This window comes from Danio rerio, chromosome 17 (assembly GCF_052040795.2).
Source record: "Danio rerio strain M-AB ecotype USA chromosome 17, GRCz13ab, whole genome shotgun sequence".
Lineage (NCBI taxonomy): Eukaryota > Metazoa > Chordata > Actinopteri > Cypriniformes > Danionidae > Danio > Danio rerio.
Genome location: NC_141037.1, coordinates 54,714,671 through 54,741,673, shown reverse-complemented (window position 1 = coordinate 54,741,673; position 27,003 = coordinate 54,714,671). Strand labels below are relative to the sequence as shown.

Below are 27,003 nucleotides of genomic sequence, written 5' to 3'. Positions count from 1 at the left end.
ATATACACACATGATATAATCTATACACAGACTACACAATTTATACACACATGATACAAATTACACACACTGCAGTCCATATACACACACATACTACACATATGATACAATCTATACACACTGCAGTCCATATACATACATGATACAATCTATACATACATACATACATATAATATCTATATACACACTACATAGTCCCTACATTTACACTGTAGACATACACTGTCAGAGATGAGCCTTGAACCCGGGTCTCCGGTGTCAGTGTCCGAATGCTTTACCACAGAGCCACAGGAGATTGATGGCATAGGCATCTATACACACACTACATTCCATATACACACATGAAACAATCTATACATACACACATGATACAATCTATACACACACTAAACTCCATACACTAAACTCTGTGCTTTACCACAGAGCCACAGGAGGTTGATGGCATAGGCATCTTTACACACACTACATTCCATATACATTCCATATACTCACACAAGAAACAATCTATACATACACACACAACACTCCATGCATACACACACACACACAACACACATGATACAATCTATACACACTACACTCCATACATATACACACATGAAACAATCTATACATACACACACAACACTATATACAGATACACACATGATACAATCTATACACACACTACACTCCACGCCATACACATGATACCATCTATACATACACACACTGCATTCCATATACACACACGATACCATCTCTACACACACACACACACACACACTACACATATGATACAATCTATACACACACTACACTCCATACATATACATACATGCCCTCGTCCAAATTTTACCAAGTTTTATCACATTCTCACCCTGTTATTTACTTGTTTACTTTAGTTTTTGGATTCTGTTTTTGTTTTACCTGTTTTCTGGAACCATTCTATGGAAGTTTTTTCCTAACAAAATTAAAATGAAAATTCAAATGCTTAAAAGATCAAATGATAAATCAAATGCTCAAACTATAAATCAAATGCTCCAACCGACATTGCAAATGATAAATCAAATCCTCAAACTGACTCTGCAAATGATAAATCAAATGCTCAAACGGACTTTGCAAATGGTGAATCAAATCCTCAAACCGACTCCTCAAATGATAAATCAAATCCTCAAACTGACTCTGCAAATGATAAATCAAATGCTCAAACGGACTTTGCAAATGGTGAATCAAATCCTCAAACCGACTCCTCAAATGATAAATCAAATCCTCAAACTGACATCGCAAATGGTGAATCAAATGCTCAAACTATAAATCAAATCCTTAAATCGACATTGCAAATGGTGAATCAAATGCTCAAACAACTCTGCAAATGGTGAATCAAATGCTCAAACGACTCCGCAAATGGTGAATCAAATGCTCAAACAGACATCGCAAATGGTGAATCAAATGCTCAAACAGACATCGCAAATGGTGAATCAAATGCTCAAACAGACATCGCAAATGGTGAATCAAATGCTCAAACAGACATCGCAAATGATAAATCAAATGCAAATGAGGTGTCAATCAACCAGCATAGGCGGAGCTTTAAGGCGGAAGAGTTTGTTGTTGACAACAACCGGTAGCGCTACGACTTTTTCAAGGCGTTCAGATTTGCGTGCACTATTCCATGTCGTATCCGTATAAACTCGTGAAAGAGAAAGCGAGAAATCTCCTAATGCTTCTGTCCACATTCTGAAGTGTTCATCAGATGGGTACATCTATCACAGGAGGCCACGAAAACCATACGATAACCAAGATGATAAAAAAAAGTTACATAACTGACGTTAAGCGCAACTTTAAATAAATGGTAGGTTTATTAAACCTTAATTTAAAATAATATTTTATTACATAAGATATCCTTGTCAAATGTAACCTAATTTGTTGTTACCTTTATTGTGTAACTTTTTTATTCACATGTAGAACATGCTTAAAGTTAGTTTTCCAGTCTTGTTTGATTATATAATCATATATTCTTATATCAAAAGAAAATCTATTACATTTGTTCTGTTTTTGCTGTTTATGTTAATTGTTAAGATACAGCAATGTTTCCCTAAGCCTGTATGAAATTTTTATTTCTGCATAATAATGATTAATAATAATTGTTATTGATAACAATCCCATAATAATACAAATAAAATAGCAGGGACGGAACAATAACACCTATTACCATCAGTAACTTGATAACCCTACCTGATAGCCTTTCTAATGTTGGCACATTGGTACATCTGCACAAAGATGTCGGACAGCTGCTTGAAGATCTTCCTTTGGAGAAATTTTACACTCGAAAAATGTGAGTATTTACTCTAGACTGCAAAGCCCACCCCAACACTTACAAAAATAATAAATGCTGTTCACAAACACACACACACACACACACACACACACACACACACACACACACACACACACACACACACACACAGCTATGCATGAATAGTCACTAGACAAATGTAGCCAAGGTGAGTACATCTTAATTTCCAGTCAAAAAATGAAATAATGTAGTTATACATTATTGAAATTATTAATGTATTCATCAACAATTAAAGAAAATATGAATGTATGATTAAAAGAATTAATAATAGTAACCATGATAAATAAATACAAGTCAACAAGATACGAAACTAAGCTTTATTCAAACTTATTCAAACAATCATGTATTTCAGACAAAACCCCATGTTCTGCTGCATGCTGGACTTCTGGACTTCACTTGTTTTTGCCATCACATCCCATCAGTGCTGCAGTCAGACTGGAACAGAGTTGTGAGGTGAGGCTGTCCATGCCTGAGAAACCGATTCATACTGAAGATGAAGAGACCACACCAGCATCTGGCTCAGATGAGGACACGCAGGCAGGTGGAGGGATGCAGGGTCTTGTCCATGGCACTACAGCATCTTCAACATTTACTTCATCAGCACACTGCTGTTCTTCATCATCATCACTGCACACACCAGTCTGAGGACATTTCAGATTATGCAAAGCTCTTAATAAAGAAGTCATTTAACAGCACACTTTTTGAGTTTCATTTGAGTTCTGAATTGGAAGTAATAACATGATCTTACTTCATGTTTTGAATTCAGGTTTTCTCTGTTTTCTTGCCTTGCAAGTCCTGCTCCAGCCCAGAAATGGCATATAAATCAACATTAAAGAAATTGTTGTAATAGCAGTTTGAAACAACAATATTAAACAAATATGATGGTAGCATTTGTTCAGTCACTCTGCATCAGCTAACACACAAACATGTGTGCTTCCTTCTCTATAACAACCAGACAAGAGTCACGTTACCTCTGTGATTTGTGTGCTCAAAATTATACTTTCATAAATGTATCACCAAAAGAACAGAAGAAAACATTACTGTATTAATATTACATGTATCTCACCTAAGCTGTATTGACAAAAGTGCATTCTACATCAGCATAAACAAATCACTCAGACGTCTGTTTAATGTTATAATTTGCTAATCTGCTATACCTCCTATATTTTTCTGTCACACATTGAATAATCGTCTTTATGTAAATTAACGTTTGAAACGTCATGTGCTTACAGAAGTTCCTACATGATAATTTACAGCAAGATAAAATAAATATACTGTAAAGCATCTTTACACTTTCAGTAATTCTACAGTTCACTGTACAGTAGCTCAACTATTGCTATTTTACTGTAACTTAACTCAAGGAACCGTCTTTCTGGATTTAATTACTTGCATGTAAGAAGTCTAAATCCATCCAGTTTTCCACAATGTGACGTAGCATCATCATCTTTCCGTATGGTTTTTCGTGGCCTCCTGTGATAGATGTACCCATCTGATGAACACTTCAGAATGTGGACAGAAGCATTAGGAGATTTCTCGCTTTCTCTTTCACGAGTTTATACGGATACGACATGGAATAGTGCACGCAAATCTGAACGCCTTGAAAAAGCCGTAGCGCTACCGGTTGTTGTCAACAACAAACTCTTCCGCCTTAAAGCTCCGCCTATGCTGGTTGATTGACACCTCATTTGCATTTGATTTATCATTTGCGATGTCTGTTTGAGCATTTGATTCACCATTTGCGATGTCTGTTTGAGCATTTGATTCACCATTTGCGATGTCTGTTTGAGCATTTGATTCACCATTTGCGGAGTCGTTTGAGCATTTGATTCACCATTTGCAATGTCGATTTAAGGATTTGATTTATAGTTTGAGCATTTGAGTCACCATTTGCGATGTCAGTTTGAGGATTTGATTTATCATTTGCGATGTCAGTTTGAGGATTTGATTTATATTTTGAGGAGTCGGTTTGAGGATTTGATTCACCATTTGCAAAGTCCGTTTGAGCATTTGATTTATCATTTGCAGAGTCAGTTTGAGGATTTGATTTATCATTTGCAATGTCGGTTGGAGCATTTGATTTATAGTTTGAGCATTTGATTTATCATTTGATCTTTTAAGCATTTGAATTTTCATTTTAATTTTGATAGGAAAAAACTTCCATACCATTCTTCACCAGAATCAAATCCCGTCATCATGGTCAACTCCTTTCTGCTTCTTAAGTCCGCCAACGTACATGGCAAGCGAACAGGACAAACTGGCAACAGCAGGAAAGCTGTCCATATGGAGGTAAGCTGTCAGCCGGTAAGTCAGAATTATTTGCCCCCCTTTGAATTTTATTTCTTTATTCAATATTTCCTTAGGAAATTTTCACAGTATGTCTGATAATATTTTTTCTTCTGGAGAAAGTCTTATTTCTTTTATTCCGGCTAGAATAAAAGCAGTTTAAAATGTTTTAATAAACATTTTAATAAAATGTTTTAATAAAAATGTTTATTACAGTTTTTCTAGTTTGCTTTGACCTGGTTAAAGAAACTAGGTTCCTTTTCATTTTCATTATCACTATCCCAGCAGAGCAGAGGACCGGTCTTGCAAATGTGTAAACCCTTTCTCATTGGGTTGACACATTTTCCCCACCATTTTTCCAAACAGTCAACACAGATGTCATTCAAGCAGTCCAAACTCCATTGTTTTAGTTTTGGTAACCAAACAGAAACCATCTATTCCTAACTATTAAAAACTACCAACATCAGTATGAAATCACTGAAGCACCGGTTTGACACTCCTTCACACAAATCTTCAATTAGCCATCATTCTGCAAACCTTATAAAAACTATGGAAGGTCTGTGTTGTTCTGTGCCAGCATTGATGGAGGAGGTCAATATGGCTATGTCCTATACTCCCAATAGATTTGACTGTATATTAGTTTACATGTGTTTTCTCTAATATTTACAGTATTTTATTACTTTTGTCTGTTTTTTTTATATACAGTATTTCAGTTTTCAGCCACAGTTTGAAAAATGTCATGAATTCAATATATATTCAATCAAAGCACATCTTATTCTTGATCCAATTCTTTGCAAAAAATCAAATTTGACAGCCCAAATAGAGACAACAAATGCCATTGGCTATAAGCTACAATGGCAAGCAATGGTGGTGCCTTTTGAGTTCTGTATTTTGTATTTTGTTGTCCATTGTGTAATGATTAATTGAAAGAGCTCATATACTTGTTTGCAAGTTGTGTAGTTTGAAGGTAAAACTAGCTTTTGTTGCATATGTTAAATGTTTTGACACAATATGTGCCTTTTGCAAGCAAAATGTGTCATTTTGACCATGAGTGCCGCTGTTTAGGCCTGTGTGTTAACTGTTCTGAAAATGTGGAGTTTCAGTTGACAACTGCATCCAAGCAATCGAGAAAAACTGTAAAATGTTTTAATAAACATTTTAAGGATAAAATATTATATTAGCCCTTTAAGCTATATATTTTTTTGATAGTCTACAGAACAAACCATTGACATACAATGATTTGCCTAACTACCCTAACCTGCCTAGTTAACCTAATTATCCTAGTTAAGCCTTTAAATGTCACTTTAAGCTGTATCGAAATGTCTTGAAAAATGTCTAGTCAAATATTATGTAGTCATCACGGCAAATATAAAATAAATCAATTATTAGAAATCAGATATTAAAACTATTATGATTAAAAATGTGTTAAAAAAAATCTGCTCTCCTTAACAGAACTTGGGGGGCTAATAATCCAGGGGGGCCAATAATTCTGACTTCAACTGTATATGCATAACTCATACATTAATCAACTAATCATACAACTAATCATTAATAACTAATCATACATTAATGATTAATTCCACAATGATTATTTTTTCCCCATGATTTAAGCAAGCTAATTTTAAAAATAAAACAGTAATATGATATAAAAAGTGAGCACAGTGGTATTTGGACATGTGGTTGGCAGAAAACAATTAGATAAAAAAAAAAAAAAACTTTTTTCCAATTATGATTGTATAAGGCAGTATTTTACATTTTGTCAAGTTACTATATTGACATCTAATAGGGTCCGTGTATCATCCGTTCATTTGATTATTCCTTTTATTTTGGAAAACGAGACATTAGAAAAAGGAATAATCAAATGAACGGATGATACACGGACCTAATAGGTAAGGAAAAGGAAATAAACTATAATTAATTCAACATTATAATTAATGTTATTAACTAGCAACATTCCACATTAAAAAAAGAAAATATTTACAGGACAACATAAACAAAACAGTCACGATTACACAGTAAACACCTTAATAGCAGGTTGTGAATATGAAAAGGAATGTGAATAGTTATGGCAGCAAAACTTATGATTTTAAATGCTGTTAATTTAATTTTAAACGCACAAATAAAACACAATTACAGCAAAACAAAAGAATAATACCATAGCCAACGTAAGTCATGAATATTATGAATAAAGGTGATCATTTTTGATTCCCTATAATTTGAACTGATTTACGCGAACAGAACTGAAACATTATGAAACGCAGAGCACTGAACACGCGCAACACTGACTGAGTAGTCCGTCCTTCTCGGAACCGCAGATGGCGTGACCGCAGTAGCAGACTGCATATCTCGCGTTGCTTCATTGTTGTCCAGTCGGTACCTCTTGATGCTGAAGATGCTGTAGCAGCAGCTTTCAGGCTCAGCATATCATATCACTCTTTTGGGAGAGAAAACGGGGGTTTGACAAGGCTGCGTTATTTTGACTTACGTTCCGTTTTATTACATACCGAGAGTAAATGTCAGTGGCAAATACAAAACGGACTATTCTCAATCCGGTAAGCAACTGATTTAAATCTGAGACGTCCTTATTCAACTGACCATAATGGACAGTAATAACGTTAGCTATGTGCTAATTCATCCTCTCACAAGCATTTGTCTATGGATTTGAAGCGGTCTTGTTTTCCGCGCATATCAGTAACGTTAAGCCCCTCTGCGGATGGATTTTGTTCTGAACGTTGTTTATTTGTTTTGATTTTCCCCAGACAGTCCCTTTCACTGAGAATATACCAAATGGTCTTCACCCAGGAGAGATGATTATTATACAGGGGTGTGTTCAAAATGATGCTGACAGGTAAAGTCCATACATCAAAACATTCGCTGCTCTTAAATTACATAAATGCGTGGTTCACAGCCAACCTTGGTAGTAAACACTCGTCTAGGCTGCTTTGGGGACTGTTTGAATGTTGCACACACAGTGCTAAAACGTAAGCAATATAATATCCTGAAAGTGCCCCTGTTATAGATTGTAAACAATAATAAAAAAAAAATTGGTTTCAGCAGTCCCCTAGAACAAGTTGACATGCGTAAAAGGTATATATAAAAAAAAAAAAAAAAAAAAAAAAAAAAAAAAAATATATATATATATATATATATATATATATATATATATATATATATATATATATATATATATATATATATGCATTTGTTTTTATCTTCTTAATACATTTGTTCAAACTCCTTTGAATGACACTAATCCAGTGGTGGGCAAACTATTTAGACCCGAGGGCCACATCAAGTTTTTAAACCAAGTGAAGGGCCACATGTCAAATCCTTAAAAAAATAACTTTTATTTATAGTGGCAGTATGCATGGAACATGTAATATCAGACAGAAACATGTCACATTAACATGACATTTTTAAAAATAGTTATTATTGAGTCAAATTTACAAGTCAAATGAATTTGCACTGCTATTTATATTTACTTATCAATTATCATACAACAAAAATAATGCCTTATAAAATATAATAATAATAATAATAATGTCATATTTTTTACAGTGGAGAATAGAAAATATATTGTCTGATAGAAAAAATATCATATTAACACATTAAAATAAATCTTAAAGTTTACTATTCAGTCAAATTTACAATAATGTGCACAGCTTTTAAAATATACAGATCAATCATTATAAAACTTGATGAAACCACAAATCTTTAATAAAATAACTTTTTAATGTGGATGTATGCAGGGAAAATATATTATATGACAAAAATAAACATTTAAGCAGCGATTGTTCTGTAATTTGAGTCAAATTGACAATAATCTTATTTGAGCTTGTATTAATGTGCTCATATCAGTCATTATAAAACTATGAGATAAAACATAAGAAGAATCTTAGTCTTTGTTATTCAAAGTCATGTTATTATGAGTGTGTTAATGTGAACAATGAGCCTGAAAATAAAGTTATATTAATATCAACAGCAACACTCTCGCAAAATACCCAGCTGATTCAGTCGTTGCCCAGCGACATAAAGAAGTGCACTGCGCTCCTTTTTACTTGTCAACAAAAACGCAGTTCACCGCACCTCGAGTTTTTAGAACGTAAATGCACATTCGGTGTGATCGGCCACTTGGATTGTAGTCTTTAAAAACAGCAATACTTTCTTGGCATATTAGACATACATTACCACTTTCTGTCCGATATTGGTGAAGTATTTTGTTGTCCATTCCTCCTTAAACACACAACATTCAGAGTCAATTTTTCTTTTTCTTTTTTCAGTCATTAACGGTAGAGTGCATTTTAATATTGGAGAGTGTGTTCTAATTCTACTGGTTGCTATAACTGTAATGTGTGCTATAGTGCCATCACATGGCGTTCAATTGTATTGCATCAATAATTTATTAATTCTGAAACCAAACCGTTACTCAGAAGCAGCATTTTAAAAACTCCCTCGCGGGCTGGATGAAAGTGTTCAGCGGGCCGCATATTGGGCAACAGTGAAAAATTAATCATCTTCAATGCCGGAATAAGATTAAATTGCATTAAATAGTATTTTTCTATGCCATGTCATTGAAATATGGATATTTATCCTACCATAGTGTTTTAAACAGAGGCAGGTCATTCCGTTGTGGCGACCCAGAACTAAGCCGAAAGGAAAATGAAGTTGATGATTCAGCACTGCTGTTCCTCACGGCGATTGTGTTTAAATGGCATTTCATCTCAGTTTACGCTTAACTAAGTTAATGTTTACGTCTATTTAACAGATTACATTTTAATTTAAATACATTCTCGATAAAACAACCTTACGAAATTTAAAATTTCACATAAACTTTTCACCAGAAGTTAAAGTGAAAAACACGTTCTGTGCATAGAGCCCATTCGAGTTTGTCTGATGAGGAAACGTTTTTCAATAATAAAAAATGCTGATGACTTCCTTCATTAACAACCAGCCTGTGAATCCAACATTGTATGTATTTAGGTTGCTGTATTGTAACCGGAGCAATTGACCCTTCGCTAAGCCACGCCCAAAAACCCCCATCCACCAATCGTGGCTTAGCAACTGTAGCTACGCTTAGGGGCTCTGTCAAGCTTTCGAGCGAGTACATATGGATAGTGCAAATCTGATACCCGGTCTCCTTAAAGTTTGGACGGGATGGTAACGTTAGTAACGTAGTCATACTAATAGCGAATATTTCATAATGACATGAGTTATTGATCCGGAAAATACGAATCTGCGAATCTGTTGCTAACTTTACTGAACTTAATATTTCCATATATTTCAAGCTACGAATATTTGAAATTACAAATCAACAGAACAAAGCCGATATGATCACAAACTGAGCAGCTGCGGTCAATATACTTTACCCCCAGCTGTTTTTCAGTCATTTATAAAGAGCACACAAACATACTGACAGTAATAGTTAACTTACTGTGCATTGTTATGTGTCAATGATGCTACTATTCGGCACAAATCCATCAGTTTCCCTTTCTGGCTGCTCTTTCTATGAATGAAATGTAAAAGCACTGTCATGTGTGTTTCCTCGTCGGTTAGTAACGCTATTTTTCAATGTACACCAATTAATCTATCAGGCTTTTTGGCTAAAAATAGAGAAATCACAGTTTCATTTGTTATTATTAGATTATTTTTAAACGTCACCTCTCCTGCCGAGCATGAGCTAAGCTGTTGAATGGTTAGCATATGAGGCGGCTAGGCTAAGCTAGCTTCAATTTTGATTAATTTATTCTCTAATCGGTTGCTATGTGGTGAATATACCCCTGTAATGCATACTGCAGTCCTTTTTTCTCTGGCTTTCTCGGATATCTCACATGTTCGCCAAAAATGACATTATATCCCTGGCAATGTCTGAAACCGGCACACACTCATCGAAAAAGCTGTGCCAGGCACGAAAGCTTGACAGGCGTAGCAACAACAACTAAGGAGGGCGGGGCTTAGCGAAGGGTCCATTCCAATAGTTTACCAGCCTCCCAAAATATACACTTGCACCCATCCAAGTGTATTCTTACGTTTTCCAGAATGGCTTGGTTCCTTGGTAAATCATAAGGATTAGACAAGGGAGACCTACAGGGACAGGACTGGCCACCCCTGGCATATTATTATTTGCAGATACATATTTAAAATAACCACTTTAAGTTTTTTATTATTATCCAAATTCTTATTATTCTCTAAATTACGTATTTAGTTAATAATATTCAGGGTTTTTATTTTTCAATTAAAATGACCAAACATTTTTCTTTGCTATTGACTCTATACATCTCTTAACTGTAATATGGTATGTGCTTCCGTAGGTTTCAGTTTGATTTGACATGTGGCTGCAGTACAAAGCCACGGGCGGATGTGGCATTTCACTTTAATCCACGATTCAGCAGTTCTCCACGTATCGTGTGCAACTTCTTGCATCATGAAAATTGGGGAAAAGAAGAAAACGTGGACCTCATGCCATTTAAACAAGGAGCGTCATTTGAGACGATCATCATGGTACTTTGCGATGTTTTCAAAGTGAGTGTGAAATATAAGGCCTACTGTTGAAGTAGCTTGTTAAACTCAGGTTTAAAGTATTTTAGAACTGATATGAATTATTAGTTCTAGTAATTATTACAATTTAGATATAGAGATATGATTAGTTTTGTTATGATTTAGTTTTGTCAAGTAACCGTAATGTGACTCATTTACTCTTGTAGGTAGCAGTAAATGGTGTTCATATTTTGGAATATAAACACAGGATTCCTCTTGAGATGGTTAACACGTTTTCAGTATCTGGAAACGTAGACGTGCATGCCATTGGCTTTATCCCTGACTCAGTAAGTGACATACATTTGTGGTGCAATATTTTTACACACCTAATTTTACTATTTCAAATTTGACCACTTTGCACTTGTTAGTATTCACCTTATTCTCCGCCGACGAGCGGGTGCTGCCATTTGAAACTTTATGGCTCGAGACTTCCGGTCTCATTCACTTCCATTCGTTTATTGACGTTAAAAACTGCTTGTTACACTGCTTAATGTTGCAATTTGATATTTTCTTATTATATTATTCTATTTAGTCTGTATAGTCATGCAAACATTAGTTTGTAGAGCATGCAGTTTGACCATTTTCTGCCGTTTATTATTCCTAGTCATTTCTCCCATAGGTGACTGAATCAGAAGTTCTAAGACAATCGCGATAACAGGCGCACTTCCGCATTTTAGAATAAGGTCAATATTATTAATGTCAATTTATATATTCAACAAAGGCGGCAACACCAAAGCTCCAAAAGTGCAAATTTATTAAATTAAAACGGCTGACACAAAGCGTGTGATGTTTCATCAGACAGTTTTTTTTGGCTGAGCATCCAGTTATGAGGGATATGCGTGCTTTTGTATAGTTATTCATAATATTAATGTCACCAATGCTCAAAAATGGGAATATTCTACACTCTAAGAAAAAAAGGTACACAGTGGTACCAAATAATGTTCCTTAAGCAGGTACCTTTGTAAAAATGGTACTTTATAGGGATGTAACGGTATTGTAAATACCGTCATACCGCAATATTAAATTTTTTCGATATTACCGAAGTCGCATGACTCGGTAAAACTATAGGTCTTCAGAGAAAATTTGCTCAGGCGAATGAAGCGAACGGGAGGTAGCTGAAACTTCATTTCCCATCAGCCCCGGCGTGGCCATAATCCTTTGCGGTCTGTTGTCGCTACAGATCCAGTAATGCGGAAATGGAGTGTGCTGCTAGTAGCGGAGATGAAAAAAAGATGGAAATGATCGAACCTAAAGCGGGTGTTGTCGCCGCGCGCGTGCTGAATAGCGGTGCTGTCGCGCGCGTTCTGATCAGCTGTGTTGTGGCGCGCGTATTGTAAAGCGCCGAGGGGGGGTTGAGCGCGCATACTCAAGAGAGGTGTTGTCGCGCGCCTACTGAAGGGCTGGACTGGACGGAGGTTGTGTCGCGTCGCGGGGGCACTTTTGATCGTTTTGGAAGGGCATTTTCTATCCAAGACTAAAAAGGGCATGTGCACTGCACAGGTTGAGCCCTATGTGTGCACGTGCCTGCAAGTTGGGGAACACGACTAATAACAGTCATGGGGACTGCAGAAACACAGCACACTGTTCAGATTGATGCAGACATGAGACCTCTATCTCACTCATGGTTTGTCTTCTCAAGTGGGGGAAAGACAATGCACAACGTTACCCACTGCTGTCAACATGGGCCAAGTCATATCTCTCTTGTCCCAGAAACCTCAGTCCCAAATGAGAGGGGTTTTTTCTGTTGCAGGGGACGTTGTAAATACCCAGAGATACCAGCTTTTACCAGATTATAATTATATGATAATTTTTCTTTAAACCCATCTCTATCTAAGTGAGTGATTAAATGTTAAATGTGATGAGTTTTCAACAATACTAAATTGAAACTTTATTTTTTTACATGGTTTAATAATTTTTTGTTATTAAAATTGAAGTTCCTGTTTCAAAGCTAACAGATAGATGGCTAATTTGTATGTCATTGACACTTTTGGCACTTTTATGGAGTATTTTCAAAAGTTTTTTTTTTTCCTGTAAATGATTCAATAAATACCGTACCGTGACATTCATACCGAGGTATTACCGTACCGTGAAATTCTGATACCGTTACATCCCTAGTACTTTATATAGTACAGAAAAGGCCTCATATGACACTGTTCTGTAACTTTTATGGTACAATTGAAATGAATTGTTCTCATAAAAAAGGTACACAAGTGTTGGACAACTCCTTTATTACACTATGAAAATAAAAATGACTAGAAAGGCAAAGTGATTTCATGAATAACTTCCATATTAAAACATGAATCATTTATAAGCATATGTATAAATAAACTCATAAACATTCATTATTAAGCTCTAAAATACAAAAATTGATCTTTTAATTTATGTTAAAGTATTTTTTATTCTTTATTGTAACTTCTAAATGTGTTTTCACACAAAAATAAACTTTTTTGTAAAGTAAAACATTAATGATTAATAAATAATAAATGTATTTAATTATTTTTTTTTTATAAAACAAAAAATTTGACACATTTTGGGTATAGCAAAAAGCCTTTTAATAGTTCTTGAAGAAACGCATTCGACACTGTTATGGTACAAATTGTCTTGTCACTGTTGCGGTACCTTCACAGACCAGATTTTTACCTTTGATGAAGGAACAATATTGTATCTGCAGGCTTTAAAAACCAAAGGTACATTATGTTTTCCCATGGTACCAATCCATTTTAAAAAATGTACCTCTATATATATTTCTGCGAAATACGTCCAAGGGGGTACGTTTTTTATTTTTTTTGTTCAGTTTTTGTGAATCCACAAGAGGCCGCTGTGTACGATTTTTGAGATCTCAAATTTCTCTTGCGAGTGTCATTTCTGCCTGCTGTTCTCGTGTAAACTCACCAGAGGCTGCTGTTGACTGACTGACTGAATTAATGACCATCGGAAGAACATGCATGCCAACTGACCCAGCCGAAGCTTGAACCAGCGACCCAGCGACCTTCTTGCTGTGAGGCGACAGCACTACTTGCTGTGCCACTGCGTCGCCAAATATGTATATTTTCTACCCCGTAAAGGCTCCTTTCTCCTTCTGTAGTTAATAAATCAAAAGATATACTACGTGTTTTTGGTTGTGAGACTTAGTTTGGACAAAGTTATCAGCGATTCTTCCTATTTTAAAGTCATACAGTGTAAAACTCCCTGTTCGTCGATCCATCTTGCAGTGTGAAGAAAGTAGCGACAAAACGCTAGCCCAGATAGTCATGCAGTGTGAAAACATCGGTGACACGACTACTTTGAAAATCATGCAGTCCGAACTCGGCATAAGCTTGTGACGTTTCACTGTAATACTATATTTGCAATGACATATTTTCTGTTATTACACAGGCAATATTTTCCAACTCAAGTGACCTAGTAAGTTCAGCACCTCTACACCTGACATTAGCTGATTTTCAGGAATAATTCAAATACTTTATTTAATAATGAAAAAAAAAAAGCATTTTGTGCTAATATAATGAAAGCAAGTTCATAATACATCTTGTTATTTTGCAGAGCATACCCTACAAGGGAAGTTTACTTAGAGGAGTCATTCCTGGACAACAAATAACAATCAAAGGGCATATCAGCCTATTCCCTCACAGGTAGCTATTAAACTTGTCTTTTTTCAGTTATTTGCATTGGCACAAATTTCTTTGTGTTCTCTTTTCTCAAGTTTTACAGTTAATCTGCGGTGCGGCCAATCAAACAACATTGCTCTGCACATTTACTCACACATCAAATCTGGCAAGCTTATCAGGAACTCTCTTCTCAGCCAGTCATGGGGTCCAGAGGAACGTGAACTGCCGTACTTTCCCTTTTCAGCTGGAAACTACTTTGAGGTACCACTAGCTACTGGCAACAATGAGTAATCAGTGATATATTTGAATGATACAATATAAACTAAAAGGTATGCAATGATTTAGTTTAACTGATCTAGAATAAAATCCATAAATAGACCTTATGGACACCTTATGCGTGTGTGCTCTGTAGAATAAAGCTGTCAAACACTCTTCAAATAATTTAGACTTGACTAGTAAGAGTTCCTTTGCAAAATAATAATAATAAAAAATAAATAAAATAAAAGCAATATCTTTGGATTAGAACATCATACAGTGCATCTGGAAAGTATTCATAGAGCTTCACTTTTTCCACATTTTTTATGTTACAGCCTTATTTCAAAATTGATTAAATTCATTTATTTCCTCACTTCTTCAAATTTATTAAAAATGAAAAAACCCTGAAACATCACGTGTGCATCAGTATTCACAGCCTTTGCTCAATACTTTGTTGATGCACCTTTGGCATCAGCCTCAAGTCTTTTTAAATATGATGCCACAAGCTTGGCACACCTGTCTTTGGGAAAGGTTTCCCATACCTCTTTGCAGTACTTCTCGAGCTCCATCAGGTTGGATGGGAAGCAACGGTGTACAGACATTTTCAGATCTCTATAGAGATGTTCAATAGGATTTAGCTCTGGGCTCTGGCTGGGCCACTCAAGGACATTCGCAGAGTTGTTGTAAAGCCACTCCATTGATATTTTGGCGGTGTGCTTTGGGTCACTGTCCTGCTTGAACATGAACGGTCGCCCCAGTCTGAGGTCAAGAGCACTTTGAAGCAGGTTTTCGTTCAGGATGTCTCTGTACATTGCTGCATTCATCTTTCCCTCTATCCTGACTAGTCTTCCAGTTCCTGCTGCTGAAAAACATCCCCACAGCATGATGCTGCCACCTCCATGCTTCACTGTAGGGACGGTATTAGCCTGGTGATGAGAGGTGCCTGGTTTTCTCCAAACGTAACGCCTGGCATTCACTCCAAAGAGTTCAATTTTAGTCTCATCAGACCAGGGAATTTTGTTTCCTATGGTCTGAGAGTCCTTCAAATGCCTTTTGACAAATTCCAGGTGGGGAGTGTCTTCCGTCTGGCCACTCTACCATACAGGCCTGATTGGTGGATTGCTGCACAGATGGTTGTCCTTCTGTAAGGTTCTCCTCCCTCCACAGAAGAACGCTGGAGCTCAGATAGAGTGACCAACGGGTTATTGATCACCTCCCTGACTAAGGCAATTCTCCCCCGATCACTCAGCTTAGATGGCCGGCCAGCTCTAGGAAGAGTCCTGGTGGTTCCAAACATCTTCCACTTATGGATGATGGAGGCCGCTGTGCTCATTGGAACTTTCAGAGCAGCAGAAATTTTTCTGTAACCTTCCCCAGCCTTGGGCCTCGTGACAATTCTGTCTCGGAGGTCTAGAGACAAGTCCTTTGTCTTCATGCTTGGTTTGTTCTTTGACATGCACTGTCAACCCTGGAGGCTTAAATAGACAGGTGTATGCCTTTTCATGTCATGTCCAATCAACTGAATTTACCACAGGTGAACATCTAAAGAATAATGAGTGGAAACAAAATGTATGTGAGCTCAATTTAGAGCTTCACGCCAAAGGCTGTGAATACTTATGTACTTGTGATTTTTCAGGTTCTTTATTTTTAATAAATTTGCAACAATTAAAAAAAAATTTTTTTTCACATTGTCATTATGGGGTATTGTGTGTACGGGAATTAAATCCATTTTGGAATAAAGCTGAAACATTAAAAAATGTGGAAAAAGTAAAGTGCTATGGATACTTTCCGGATGCACTGTAGAGACAAGCAGGTCAGATGTTGGCCTTAGAATGGAAAATGGTCTTAAAATATTACCCTTGGAACAATACAATCGCTAGCACTTTCTTATTTGGTTTAGCATGTTGCTAACCTGATTCTATTTTGTCTTAGCATATAGCCTGCATTTTTAATCTTTTGCTAACTTGTTTCTGAATTGTTCAACCATGTTGCTAACATGTTGAGATCAATCAGTCTAGGGCAGATTAATCTGAGAACAGTTAGTCTGAGAAAAATCTTAAATAACAATAATCATCTTAAAAAATGCTGTGCCAGTGATTGCATTCATAAGGATGCAAAACAAACAAACAAAAACCACTAAAACTAATTGTTTTTTAACTTGTGTCTTCTCAGATAATCATCCTATGTCAGCTTCATCAGTTTAAGATAGCAGTTAATGGATCCCATCTGCTGGATTACAACCACAGAGTGCAGGACTTAAGCTCCATTGATCAACTGGAGATTCTGGGTGACATGGAACTGCAACATGTTCAGTTGTGGTGAGATATAATGCAACATCTGGATGTTTATTTATTTATTTCTCCTTCTCGTTTCAGTGTTCCTCATCCATGTGTTGTTTTAAAGTAGATAAATGTAGTTGTGTTATAATATTTCTTGCCATTAGCACAGTGGTTCTCAGGGCCTACTCAAAATATGCCATCCGTACCGTGCCCAGGCCTGTTTCCCGGATCGTTTGAATCGGGCTCAAGGACGGTTCACTTGGCCGGCCCTGACCCGGTTGGAAGAGGTGGGCCTGAGCGCGGTTCACTTGGGCCGAAACTGAAAGCGAGACTAAGAGTAAGGGACTGTTTCATATAAATTTTTAAATCATTCTTACTGTTTAGTGAACGCAAACTGCCGCAGTTTATTAAAGACGCAAACCCCTCACTGCACGACAGCTGCACGCCTTCAGCAGACCTCCTCATTCCTGCAGCACGAGAGCTTTATGATTGTTTATGAGCACCAAAAGTGGCGGATCTGTTCGACGAAATATCTGACTGCATATCACCGCATCCCTAAGGACTGTTTGGCGAAATATTTGACTGCATGTCCCTGCATATTAAACGACTGACACTATATAACTAGAGAAATCCCCACTGTGCTGCTGAGTGAGAGAGCGCTTCTCACTGAACAGCGCAGCAGCGATGACGTAAGCGTGCCGAAGCCCGATTGTGATGTGAGTGCGGGCCGTCGGGGGAGATGGGAGGGGGGACAAGCGTGCTTTGGACCAGTTCGAGGCAACTGTACCTAGTGTGAGTACGGCCTCAATCACATTCCTGAGCCCCTGCAGTACTGGATATTTTTCATGTATCGTTAAGCCTTGCTCACACTTTGTGATTTCAGCCACAATTTGGATGTCAGAAACAAATTTGGGTAAAAGTAAAATATTCCTTTAATGCTAGAATAAAATCTGTGGTCTGTGATCAGTTGCTTAATGTCGGCTACAGTCAAATTTCTCCTCCAAAGAAGTTCTTGCAGTATCAGAGGATTTCAGGCCCTTTCCTGCAGGGTTTCTTCAGCTATGAAGACCATAAAAAACCAAGAACCAATAGTACCATCAAATCTGATGACTCAATTACGACAACTTCAAACTACCACGAGGAAAGGCAAAGAAAGAAATATTTTTTTATTGATGTATTTTGTGAGCAAAATGACATATTGTTTATGTTTGCTGTGAAGTATTATTTCAGAATGCGGGTATTGTATGCATCATAGATAAATGGCATCAAATTGAATTGATTCAGCTCATCAGCTCATTAGCAGAGAAACCAGCACCTGAAATGGTAGCATGGGATGTGGTTGAGAACCACTGCATCAGCATCATGACACAGTTACAAATTTAAGGGGTTAAATAAATTTTTTTTTTTTTTTTTTTACAATTAGCCAGAACTAGAAATTCAATATTTAAACCACGTTTTCTTTACTCACTCAATTTGTATAATATTTTGTCTTATGAATGAGGGGTTAATTAAAAAAATGGAACATTTATCTTTATCGATGAAAAGGCTTGGACACACTGATGTTATGGCTGTAATCATTGTATATGCATTTATAGGAGCCTCCTGTTCAGGTGCAAAGTCTTTGGAATGTAAATAAGTATAATGTATGGTCATTTACTAAAGTTTGAAGTAGTCAGTTAACTGGTATTTACACATTTATTATATGGTCGAAAAGCCTTCTTTTTATGTTTGTAAAAAGTCTGAACTATAAAATAAACATTAAAAATCTTTCTTAACCAATTTGTACCTGTCTTAGTATATTACCTGCATTCTGTCAACTTAGCTTGGTTTGTTTGCAAAATATGCATTGATTGTGTGATTTAAAAGGTTCATTGAATGACGTTAGACAACTCACAACTTTCCTATTGATGCATCTATGAGATTTAATACTAATTTAACTATATTTCACGAGTTCACGCTCACAGATATTTGACTGAAAAGAATATGCGTATTTGGCGTGCTGTCCGGGGAGAGGGCTCTGAGCTCGAGAAGACACCCTAACTCATGTTATTCCCCTTATCATGATAGAGAGAGATAGGGTCAGAGTGCAGTGTCTAGCCCGGCTCCAGATTGCTCCCCCCTCAGATTTAAAAAGGTTTCTGGTTTAATAGTGTGGAGTTGGGGTGGTGGAGGGATGCTGAAGTCAAGAGAAAACAGAGGTATGACGTGTTTGACTAATTATAGGGGTTTGATAACGCCTATGCTGCTGTGCCGATTGGGTTTTGGTGAGGAGGAGGTGTAGGCGAGCGTCAACTACATAGCGGACCTTTTACTGCTCACTAAGGTAACGCCTATGCTACAGTGGTGGTTGGGGTTAGGTGTAGGCAATTGTCAACTACGTAGTGGACCTTGTACCACCCACTAAGGTAACGCCCATGCTACTGTGATAGTTGGGTTTAGAGTAGAGGGAGGTGTAGGCGATTGTCAACTAAGTAGTGGACCTTGTACCGCCCATGCTACTGTGGTGGTTGGGTTTAGACTAGAGGGAGGTGTAGGCAATCGTCAACTATGTAGTGGACCTTGTACCGCCCATGCTACTGTGGTGGTTAGGTTTAGAGTAGAGGGAGGTGTAGGCGATCGTCAACTACGTAGTGGACCTTGTACCGCCCTTGCTACTGTGGTGGTTGGGTTTAGGGTAGAGGGAGGTGTAGGCGATTGTCAGCTATGTAGCGGACCTTGTACCACCCATGATGGTAGCGCCCATGTTTCTGTAACGGTTGGGTTTAGGGTAGGGGGAGGTGTAGGTGATCATCAACTATCTAGCGGACCTTGTAGCGCCTATGAAGGTAGTACCCATGCTACTCTAACGGTTGGGTTTAAGGTAGGGTGAGGTGTAGGTGATTGTCAACTACGTAGCGGACATTGTACCACTTATGAAGCTAGCGCCCTTGCTACTGTGGCGGTTGGGTTTAGGGTAGGGGGAGGTGTAGGAGATCATCAACTACATCGCAGACCTTGTACCGCCCACGAAGGTAGCGCCCATGCTACAGTGACGGTTGGATTTAGGATAGGAGGAGATGTAGGCGATCGTCAACTACGTAGCAGACCTTGTTAAGCCCATGAAGCTAGCGCCTCTGCTACTGTGGTGGATAGGTTTAGGGTAGGGGGAGGTGTAGGAGATCGTCAACTACGCAGCGGACCTTTTACCACCCACGTAGGTAGCGCCCATGCTAATGTTATGGTTGGCTTTAGGGTAGGGGAAGGTGTAGGCAATTGTCAACTACGTAGCTGACCTTGTACCGCCCATGCTACTGTGACGGTTGGATTTAGGGTAGGGGGAGGTGTAGGCGATTGTCAACTACGTAGCTGATCTTGTACCGCCCACTAAGGTAACACTCATGCTACTGTGATGGTTAAGTTTAGGGTAGGGGGAGGTGTAGGGTATTGTCAAATACGAAGCAGACCTTGTACTGCCCATGAAAGTAGCGCCCATGCTACTGTGACGGTTGGGTTAGGGTACGAAGAGGTGTAGGCGATTGTCAACTACGTAGCGGACCTTGTACCGCCCAGTGAGGTAGTGCCCATGCTTCTGTGATGGTTGGGTTAGGGTAGGGGGAGGTCTAGGCGATTGTCAACTACGTAGCGGACCTTGTACCGCCCATGCTACTGTGGTGGTTGGGTTTAGGGTAAAGGGAGGTGTAGGAGATCGTCAACTACATAGCAGACCTTGTCAAATACGTCATCAAGCTGCGGGCTGGAGCGAGGACGGTCTCGGGATTGCGCAATCTGACGTAAGTCACATCTCTATGCTGCTTACGCTGTAATTGAGCAGGAGATATGCAAAATATAGCAAATTTGATCATGAAAATGATTAAAATCATTTGAATCATACTGAAATTTCATTTATAGCTCAGATCAGTGGACAAATACTTATTTTATTTTTAGTATACATCTTATGATGGCAGGTGAGGATGATGACAGTTAAGGCACTGCCTCCCCTGACTGCACGTCCCTGATACAGTAGCACGACATTAGGAGCCAGCTGTACAGAAGTGTAACACAAATTCAAATGTTTAGATTCATTTCAGTGAAACAAGTTTATTTTACAATGCAAATTGTTACATGAAGTCAGGTAAAGGGGTTGAGGTGCAGACCATAAACAAACCATTATATATAAATGAAAGGCATGTTATTCTTATACACACCATCTGCCACGAATATCAGTTACAGTACATTTATACAGTTTTTGTTTAAATGTTGTTGTGTATACACAAATTACCGCAAACAAAATATTGCAAATAAATACAGATTCCATTTACAGGACAAACTAAAAGTTAAACATTCAACTTGAACCTTGTCTTATTTGTCAAATGACTAAGATGGTCTACAAAATTATTTGAGAACTATGTATTTTTAGTGATGCCCTTCTCAAATCAGCTTCTAAAACCGAACTTGGCGCAATGACCAAATTCACAGATGCTGCATTCCATGAACATACAAAGTTGTGACATGATTCATGACACACAATATTTGGAGAAATCAGAAATGAGAGGGAAACTATTCACTTTTAAAAATATATAGATTGAAATTGAGTGATAGCATCTTGGTTGGTGTTATTGATTCATTACAATGTTTTATATATATTGTGTCATGTGATATCTATATTCAATCCACAATAATGCGAAAAAACGAAAAGTTCATTACATTTCTGAACACTTCAATAAAGGTCTAAATCCTACAAAAATATACATAATTAATCGATGCATGTATTGTTTTAAATGATCCTTTGGCTTCTTGGGTTTGTGGTGCAAGAATAAATGTTTACCTACAAAACAAAGTGCATCGAGCAACTAGCTACATCTTTTCCTTCCTCTTTTGGACAGTTAACAAATATACATACAAAAATAATACTTACAGTAATACTGAAAATCTTTAATACTCTGTGGAATTGAAAAACAAAACTTCTAGCATTTGGAATTCTATACTTCTCATGAAAAGAACAATGTAGGTATACTAGGCCAAACAAGAGGCTAAAACACCCCAATTTAATTTGGCATGAGGGAAGTAGCACTATTTTTAATATTTATATTGGTCGTTGACAAAAATGCAGTAAAAATGTTTTTGCAGTAAGAAAAAAAGTAATATGTTAATGTAGTGGTGTATGTGTGTGATGTTTGATAAAATGTAAGGATGTAAGGGCTCACTAATTATCTGTTTTGTCACTGTTTTTTTAAACTGTCCCATAAAAATGTCCTATGGTGTGATATAGCAAAAACTAAGAAAAACAACTTTTGATAATGTACAGATATCCGAGAGTAACTTATCTTCATTGTTGGACATCTTCATGTAGTGCTATATATAAATATAAATATATATATATATATATATATATATATATATATATATATATATATATATATATATATATATATATATATATATATATATATTAGGGGTGTCAAAATTAATTGTTTCTTTGGTGCACCGCGATGCAGACGCGGACAATTCGGTATCGGTTCAGTAATAATAATAACCGGTTATTATGTAGTGACGTCATTGATCTCCTATGCGCTCTGTCGCGAGGAAGGTGAGCGCGAGAATTTACAACACTCAGCCAACTCAGAGCCGGTCCGTGGCATAGACACCATAGGCAAATGCTAAGGGCGCTGTATATCCAGGAGGGCGCCAGAAAGGAGCGTGGTTTAGTTGGTTTTGTTTTCGATATTCTTGACACACATTCAGTTACAGACGGCAATAACTCAAAAACCTCTTACCCTAAAAAGATCTTAAGTGTGTTTCCTACAAAAAGACAAAGCTGGTTATGTTTCACAGCTGTCTTTCTTTCTTTTCGCTCCACACTACGAGCACTGCTCCGTTTAAGCCCTCGCAACATGTGTTTAGCTGGGATAGCTCGCTCTGAGAGGAGCTCTCAGCAAGGGACCGTCGGAAAAGTGCTTCTTTTTTTCGTTTTTCTGCTCTGCTCTTCGCGAGCTCTCCCTGTTGCGAGGGCTTAAGTGTGTGTGCGTGTGTGTGTGTGCGTTTGTTTATTTGGTGCTGTCTATGTTTGTGTTTGAATGAAAGACAGTGTGGTGCTGTGTGTCTGTGTGTTTATACAGACAGCTTATTATAGCCTCTCCTCTAAAATATAACACTGTATATGGAAAGCATTGTCAATGCACCGTGATGCACCGAAACATCGAATTGAACCGAATCGAAGGCATGATAATTGTAACCGAACCGAACCGTGAGACCAGTATAGGTTCACACCTCTAATATATATATATATATATATATATATATATTTATACAACAGTTCTGTCTGGATCTCGAATCTGATTGGCTGATAGTTGTGATATATTTAAGTAATATCAGTATCCGTACAGCCTCTTTACCCATTGTTTATTACTCCGCCCACATACAACCAGCAACAAGCAGACGCTACAGTTTGACAAATATTACTGCTGTTACACAACAAAATATACTTTTGAGGCTTTTTTAGTCGATAATGTAGTTGTTAAGATTGCAACTATGCAGTTTATTTGTAAGAATAGTGCCTATTTTAAAATATTTACAATTTCTGAGAGCTCATCGGAGACCAAAGACAGTTGACGTTGTCTATCCACAAGATGGCGCCAGAACCGCATAATAAGCCATGCTCAGTGTGTTCTCGAATAAAATGACTTATGACTGCGAATAAAAAGCTGAAAAACAGAAGCCTTGTGGTTTTAAGGCGGACCGGATAGAGTCAATAAGAAGCTGTGAATAAGAAGCTGGATTCAACCTTGTCCCTCCTTATCGCAAACACAACAGCAGTCTGGTGAGAAATCTCTGTAGACGGATGGCATTTCATGTCACGTTCAGCCTTATAATCTTAAAATGTCAGCAAAATTTGCCGGTTTGTCACCTTAAGGGGGTCACACACCAGAACGCTACTTCACATTACGCTATAGGGAATCATTCAAACACTAGCTCTAAAGTGACGGTGAATTAGTAATGGCTTCTGCTGTTCTGACGTCAGCTGCAGATGTGAATGAATGGCGGAAGAAAGTAGTTTCTAATACAAAAGGGTTTTAGACTGTTAGATTTAATTTTTTAAATACAAGATTGTGCCGTCGAACTGTTGTATAAACGCGATATCACACTCGTAGCAGTGCGCTATTGCTGTTTATCAGCACTGGTGGGGCGCCAACGCACGCCTCCCACCAGTGCTGATATACAGCTAAAGCACACATAGCAGACCAATGGCCGCCGACGCGCTGTCTCTAATAAATTATAAATATTTTAAAATAGGCACTATCCTTATAAATAAACTGCATAGTTGCAATCTAAACAACTACATTGTCCACTTAAAAACCTAAAAAGTACATTATAATGTTCAATAGCAGCAATATTTGTCAAACTGTAGGATGTCCGCCGCTTTAACGTTTAACCATTTACTGCATTTCAAATGATGACAATACTAATTATATTAATTTTTGTCATGTGACAGTGATAATCACCTCACCTCAAACACTCATATAGTAAGCAAAACCATATTGCTAGCTATGCATCATCTCAAATTATTTCAGAATATAGGACTTTTCTTAAATATCTTATAAATAGAATCGCCATGGGGGAACCTACTGATGTGCAATAAAACTTAATACAGCTATTTAAAATGTTGAAAATTATTGTTTTATACTTTAGGTGCTCTAAACAATGTTTGCAACCTAAATTATTTTAATAATAATAAATTATTTTAATTTCGCTTTTGAAGGATGTACAAACCACTAATTCATGATAAGTGATTAAGCAATTAGTCTACAAATAAGTGATCTAAAATAAGCAGGACTACAACTATTTAGTATGCGTACAGCCTTGAAAGCATAAACAATACAAAAAATACATTTAACCCTTGTATGGTGTTCGGGTCTGAGAGACCCGTTTTCAGTTTTTTTCAAAAGAAAAATTAAATAATGAATTATTTTTTTCAACCTGAAACTCACTAGCTTTGTCTTATTTTCTGTGAAGAACATAAATCCGAACAAATTTTCAACGACCGCATAATGTACCTCTCCCCACACATTTACATTACACACAAGGTGTTCAGGTCTACTGGACCCAGGTCTTATAAGGGTGCTTTCACATCTGTAGTTCGCTTCATTTGGGCCGAACCAAGGGTAATAAATGATACATTGTGGCATTTTCTGCCGACTTTGGGTCGTTTTCACACCACACTATTGGCTTTGGTCCGAACCAGTTGAAACGAACAAAAATGCAGTCATCTGACAAAATCCACATCTCTCATTGGCCAGATGTTGTTGAACATATTTCCTAAACTGCTTATTGATTGGTCAGAATTCACGTGCGGGAAAATGCCAATGAACTCCCGTAAGTAAACAAAACCGGCAGACACAAAATGTCGTTTTTACTCTGGAGGGACGACTGCGCTGGCTGATTGTATCCCTGCTTTAGACAAACTATACATTTCGAGAATGAAGCGCGGCTGCGGCTGGAAAACAACGAAACGAACTCTAGTGCGATTCAATCGAACTAAATAAGGCAGGTGTGAAAGCACCCTAAAAGTCTCTAAAGTGTAGGTCCAGTCTTCCTCTTTTCTGGTGATGCTGTTTTCTTCCCCTCCTGCTCCCGCACAAAGTTGCAACATTGTTGAAAATTCAACTATCAACAGTGTCTGCTCTTACATTCCCACACATTTTACCCTCTCTTTTGCGGGAACGAAGCTTTATTTTCCCATACGCTGTCCCATCTGTAATTTTAGGGCATAGTACTATAAATAAGGGTGCTTTCACACCTGTGAATCGATTCAGTTGTTCCGAAACAGAGATAACAATTGTTACATTGTTGCTCTTTGCTCTTGGAGCGGTTCGCTTTCACACTGCAAAGTTTCTAATCGGACCAAAAGAGCTAAAACAAGTCACGTGCGAGTAAACTCTCCTCACATTAGTCAGAGTGTCAGGGTTTATTTTGCAGCGTCCCGCTAAGCTGTCAGGAGAGGTGGTGGTTTGGTGGTGATTGACAGGGTGAGCGCGCGCGACGTGTCTGAGGAGAGACGGATGAGAAGGGGTGGAGGGAGAAGGGAGGGAGGGGTGAGAAGGGTGTGCGACGATGCCTATTTGAGGACCGGAGGGAGACGCGAGATTACCGGGAGATCATCACTCGTTTGCGGGCATCCGGAGACTCGCAAAACTTCCCGCCCTACTCATAATTCTCTCTTCATATAGCCGTAAGCTTATTACATATCTATAAAACACTGTGATATAACCGCGCTCGGATCGGATCGCTTTCTCACTGCAATCGATCCGCTCCAGGGTTCGTTTCAATCGAGCCGAGACCACCTCATTCAATCGATCTCGGAGCGATTACTTTGGCACGGAACAGAGTGCGATTGCCCTGTTCACATATGCCAAACGAACCGCGCTAACTGGGAGATACGTTCCGAAACAAAAGTGTAGGTGTGAAAGCACCCTAAGACTTTGCCAGTGTGGTTCCTTATCACAACTGATCAAGATGGCCAAGAGATTATCTGCTGCGAGGGCCTTGCAATTGATTGTGGAAGAGAGAGGAGCTTCTGATGATGATGACCATGACCATGGTGGGAACAGTATAAAAAAAACAAATGGGGCTGTGGGTTTTATTTTTTTCATAACATCAAAAAAAAAAAAAAACGAGAAGCACATTAATTCATCAATATGGGAAGGTAAATGGGAAAAATTAACCATGTTTGCTGTGC

General features: G+C 37.8%; 2 protein-coding genes and 2 long non-coding RNA genes across 6 annotated transcripts in view; 3 read left to right on the top strand and 1 right to left on the bottom strand.

Annotated features, from left to right (window-relative positions):
• The window catches only part of daam2 (dishevelled associated activator of morphogenesis 2), a 155,671-nt gene that overhangs the window by 53,378 nt on the left and 75,290 nt on the right, over positions 1-27,003 (bottom strand). The window lies entirely within an intron of this gene.
• Positions 1-27,003, top strand: part of LOC147840044 (uncharacterized) — a 107,498-nt gene that overhangs the window by 31,994 nt on the left and 48,501 nt on the right. The window lies entirely within an intron of this gene.
• On the top strand, positions 1,614-2,827 carry LOC147840045 (uncharacterized). The gene is made up of 3 exons (XR_015513952.1): positions 1,614-1,831; positions 2,222-2,314; positions 2,688-2,827. It is a non-coding gene; the product is annotated as an uncharacterized LOC147840045 (long non-coding RNA).
• On the top strand, positions 6,977-21,799 carry lgals8b (galectin 8b). 2 transcript variants are annotated; one of them, XM_087291202.1, is made up of 8 exons: positions 6,977-7,170; positions 7,378-7,466; positions 10,927-11,137; positions 11,320-11,439; positions 14,528-14,554; positions 14,693-14,781; positions 14,853-15,018; positions 17,185-21,799. In XM_087291202.1, the coding sequence occupies exons 1-8, from the start codon at positions 7,132-7,134 to the stop codon at positions 17,332-17,334; spliced, it is 891 nt and encodes a 296-aa protein (XP_087147328.1). In that variant the 5' UTR covers positions 6,977-7,131; the 3' UTR covers positions 17,335-21,799. The 2 variants fall into 2 exon arrangements, with proteins under 2 accessions (XP_087147328.1, XP_087147329.1); XM_087291203.1 differs by lacking the exon at positions 11,320-11,439 and having other exon boundaries at positions 17,185-19,070.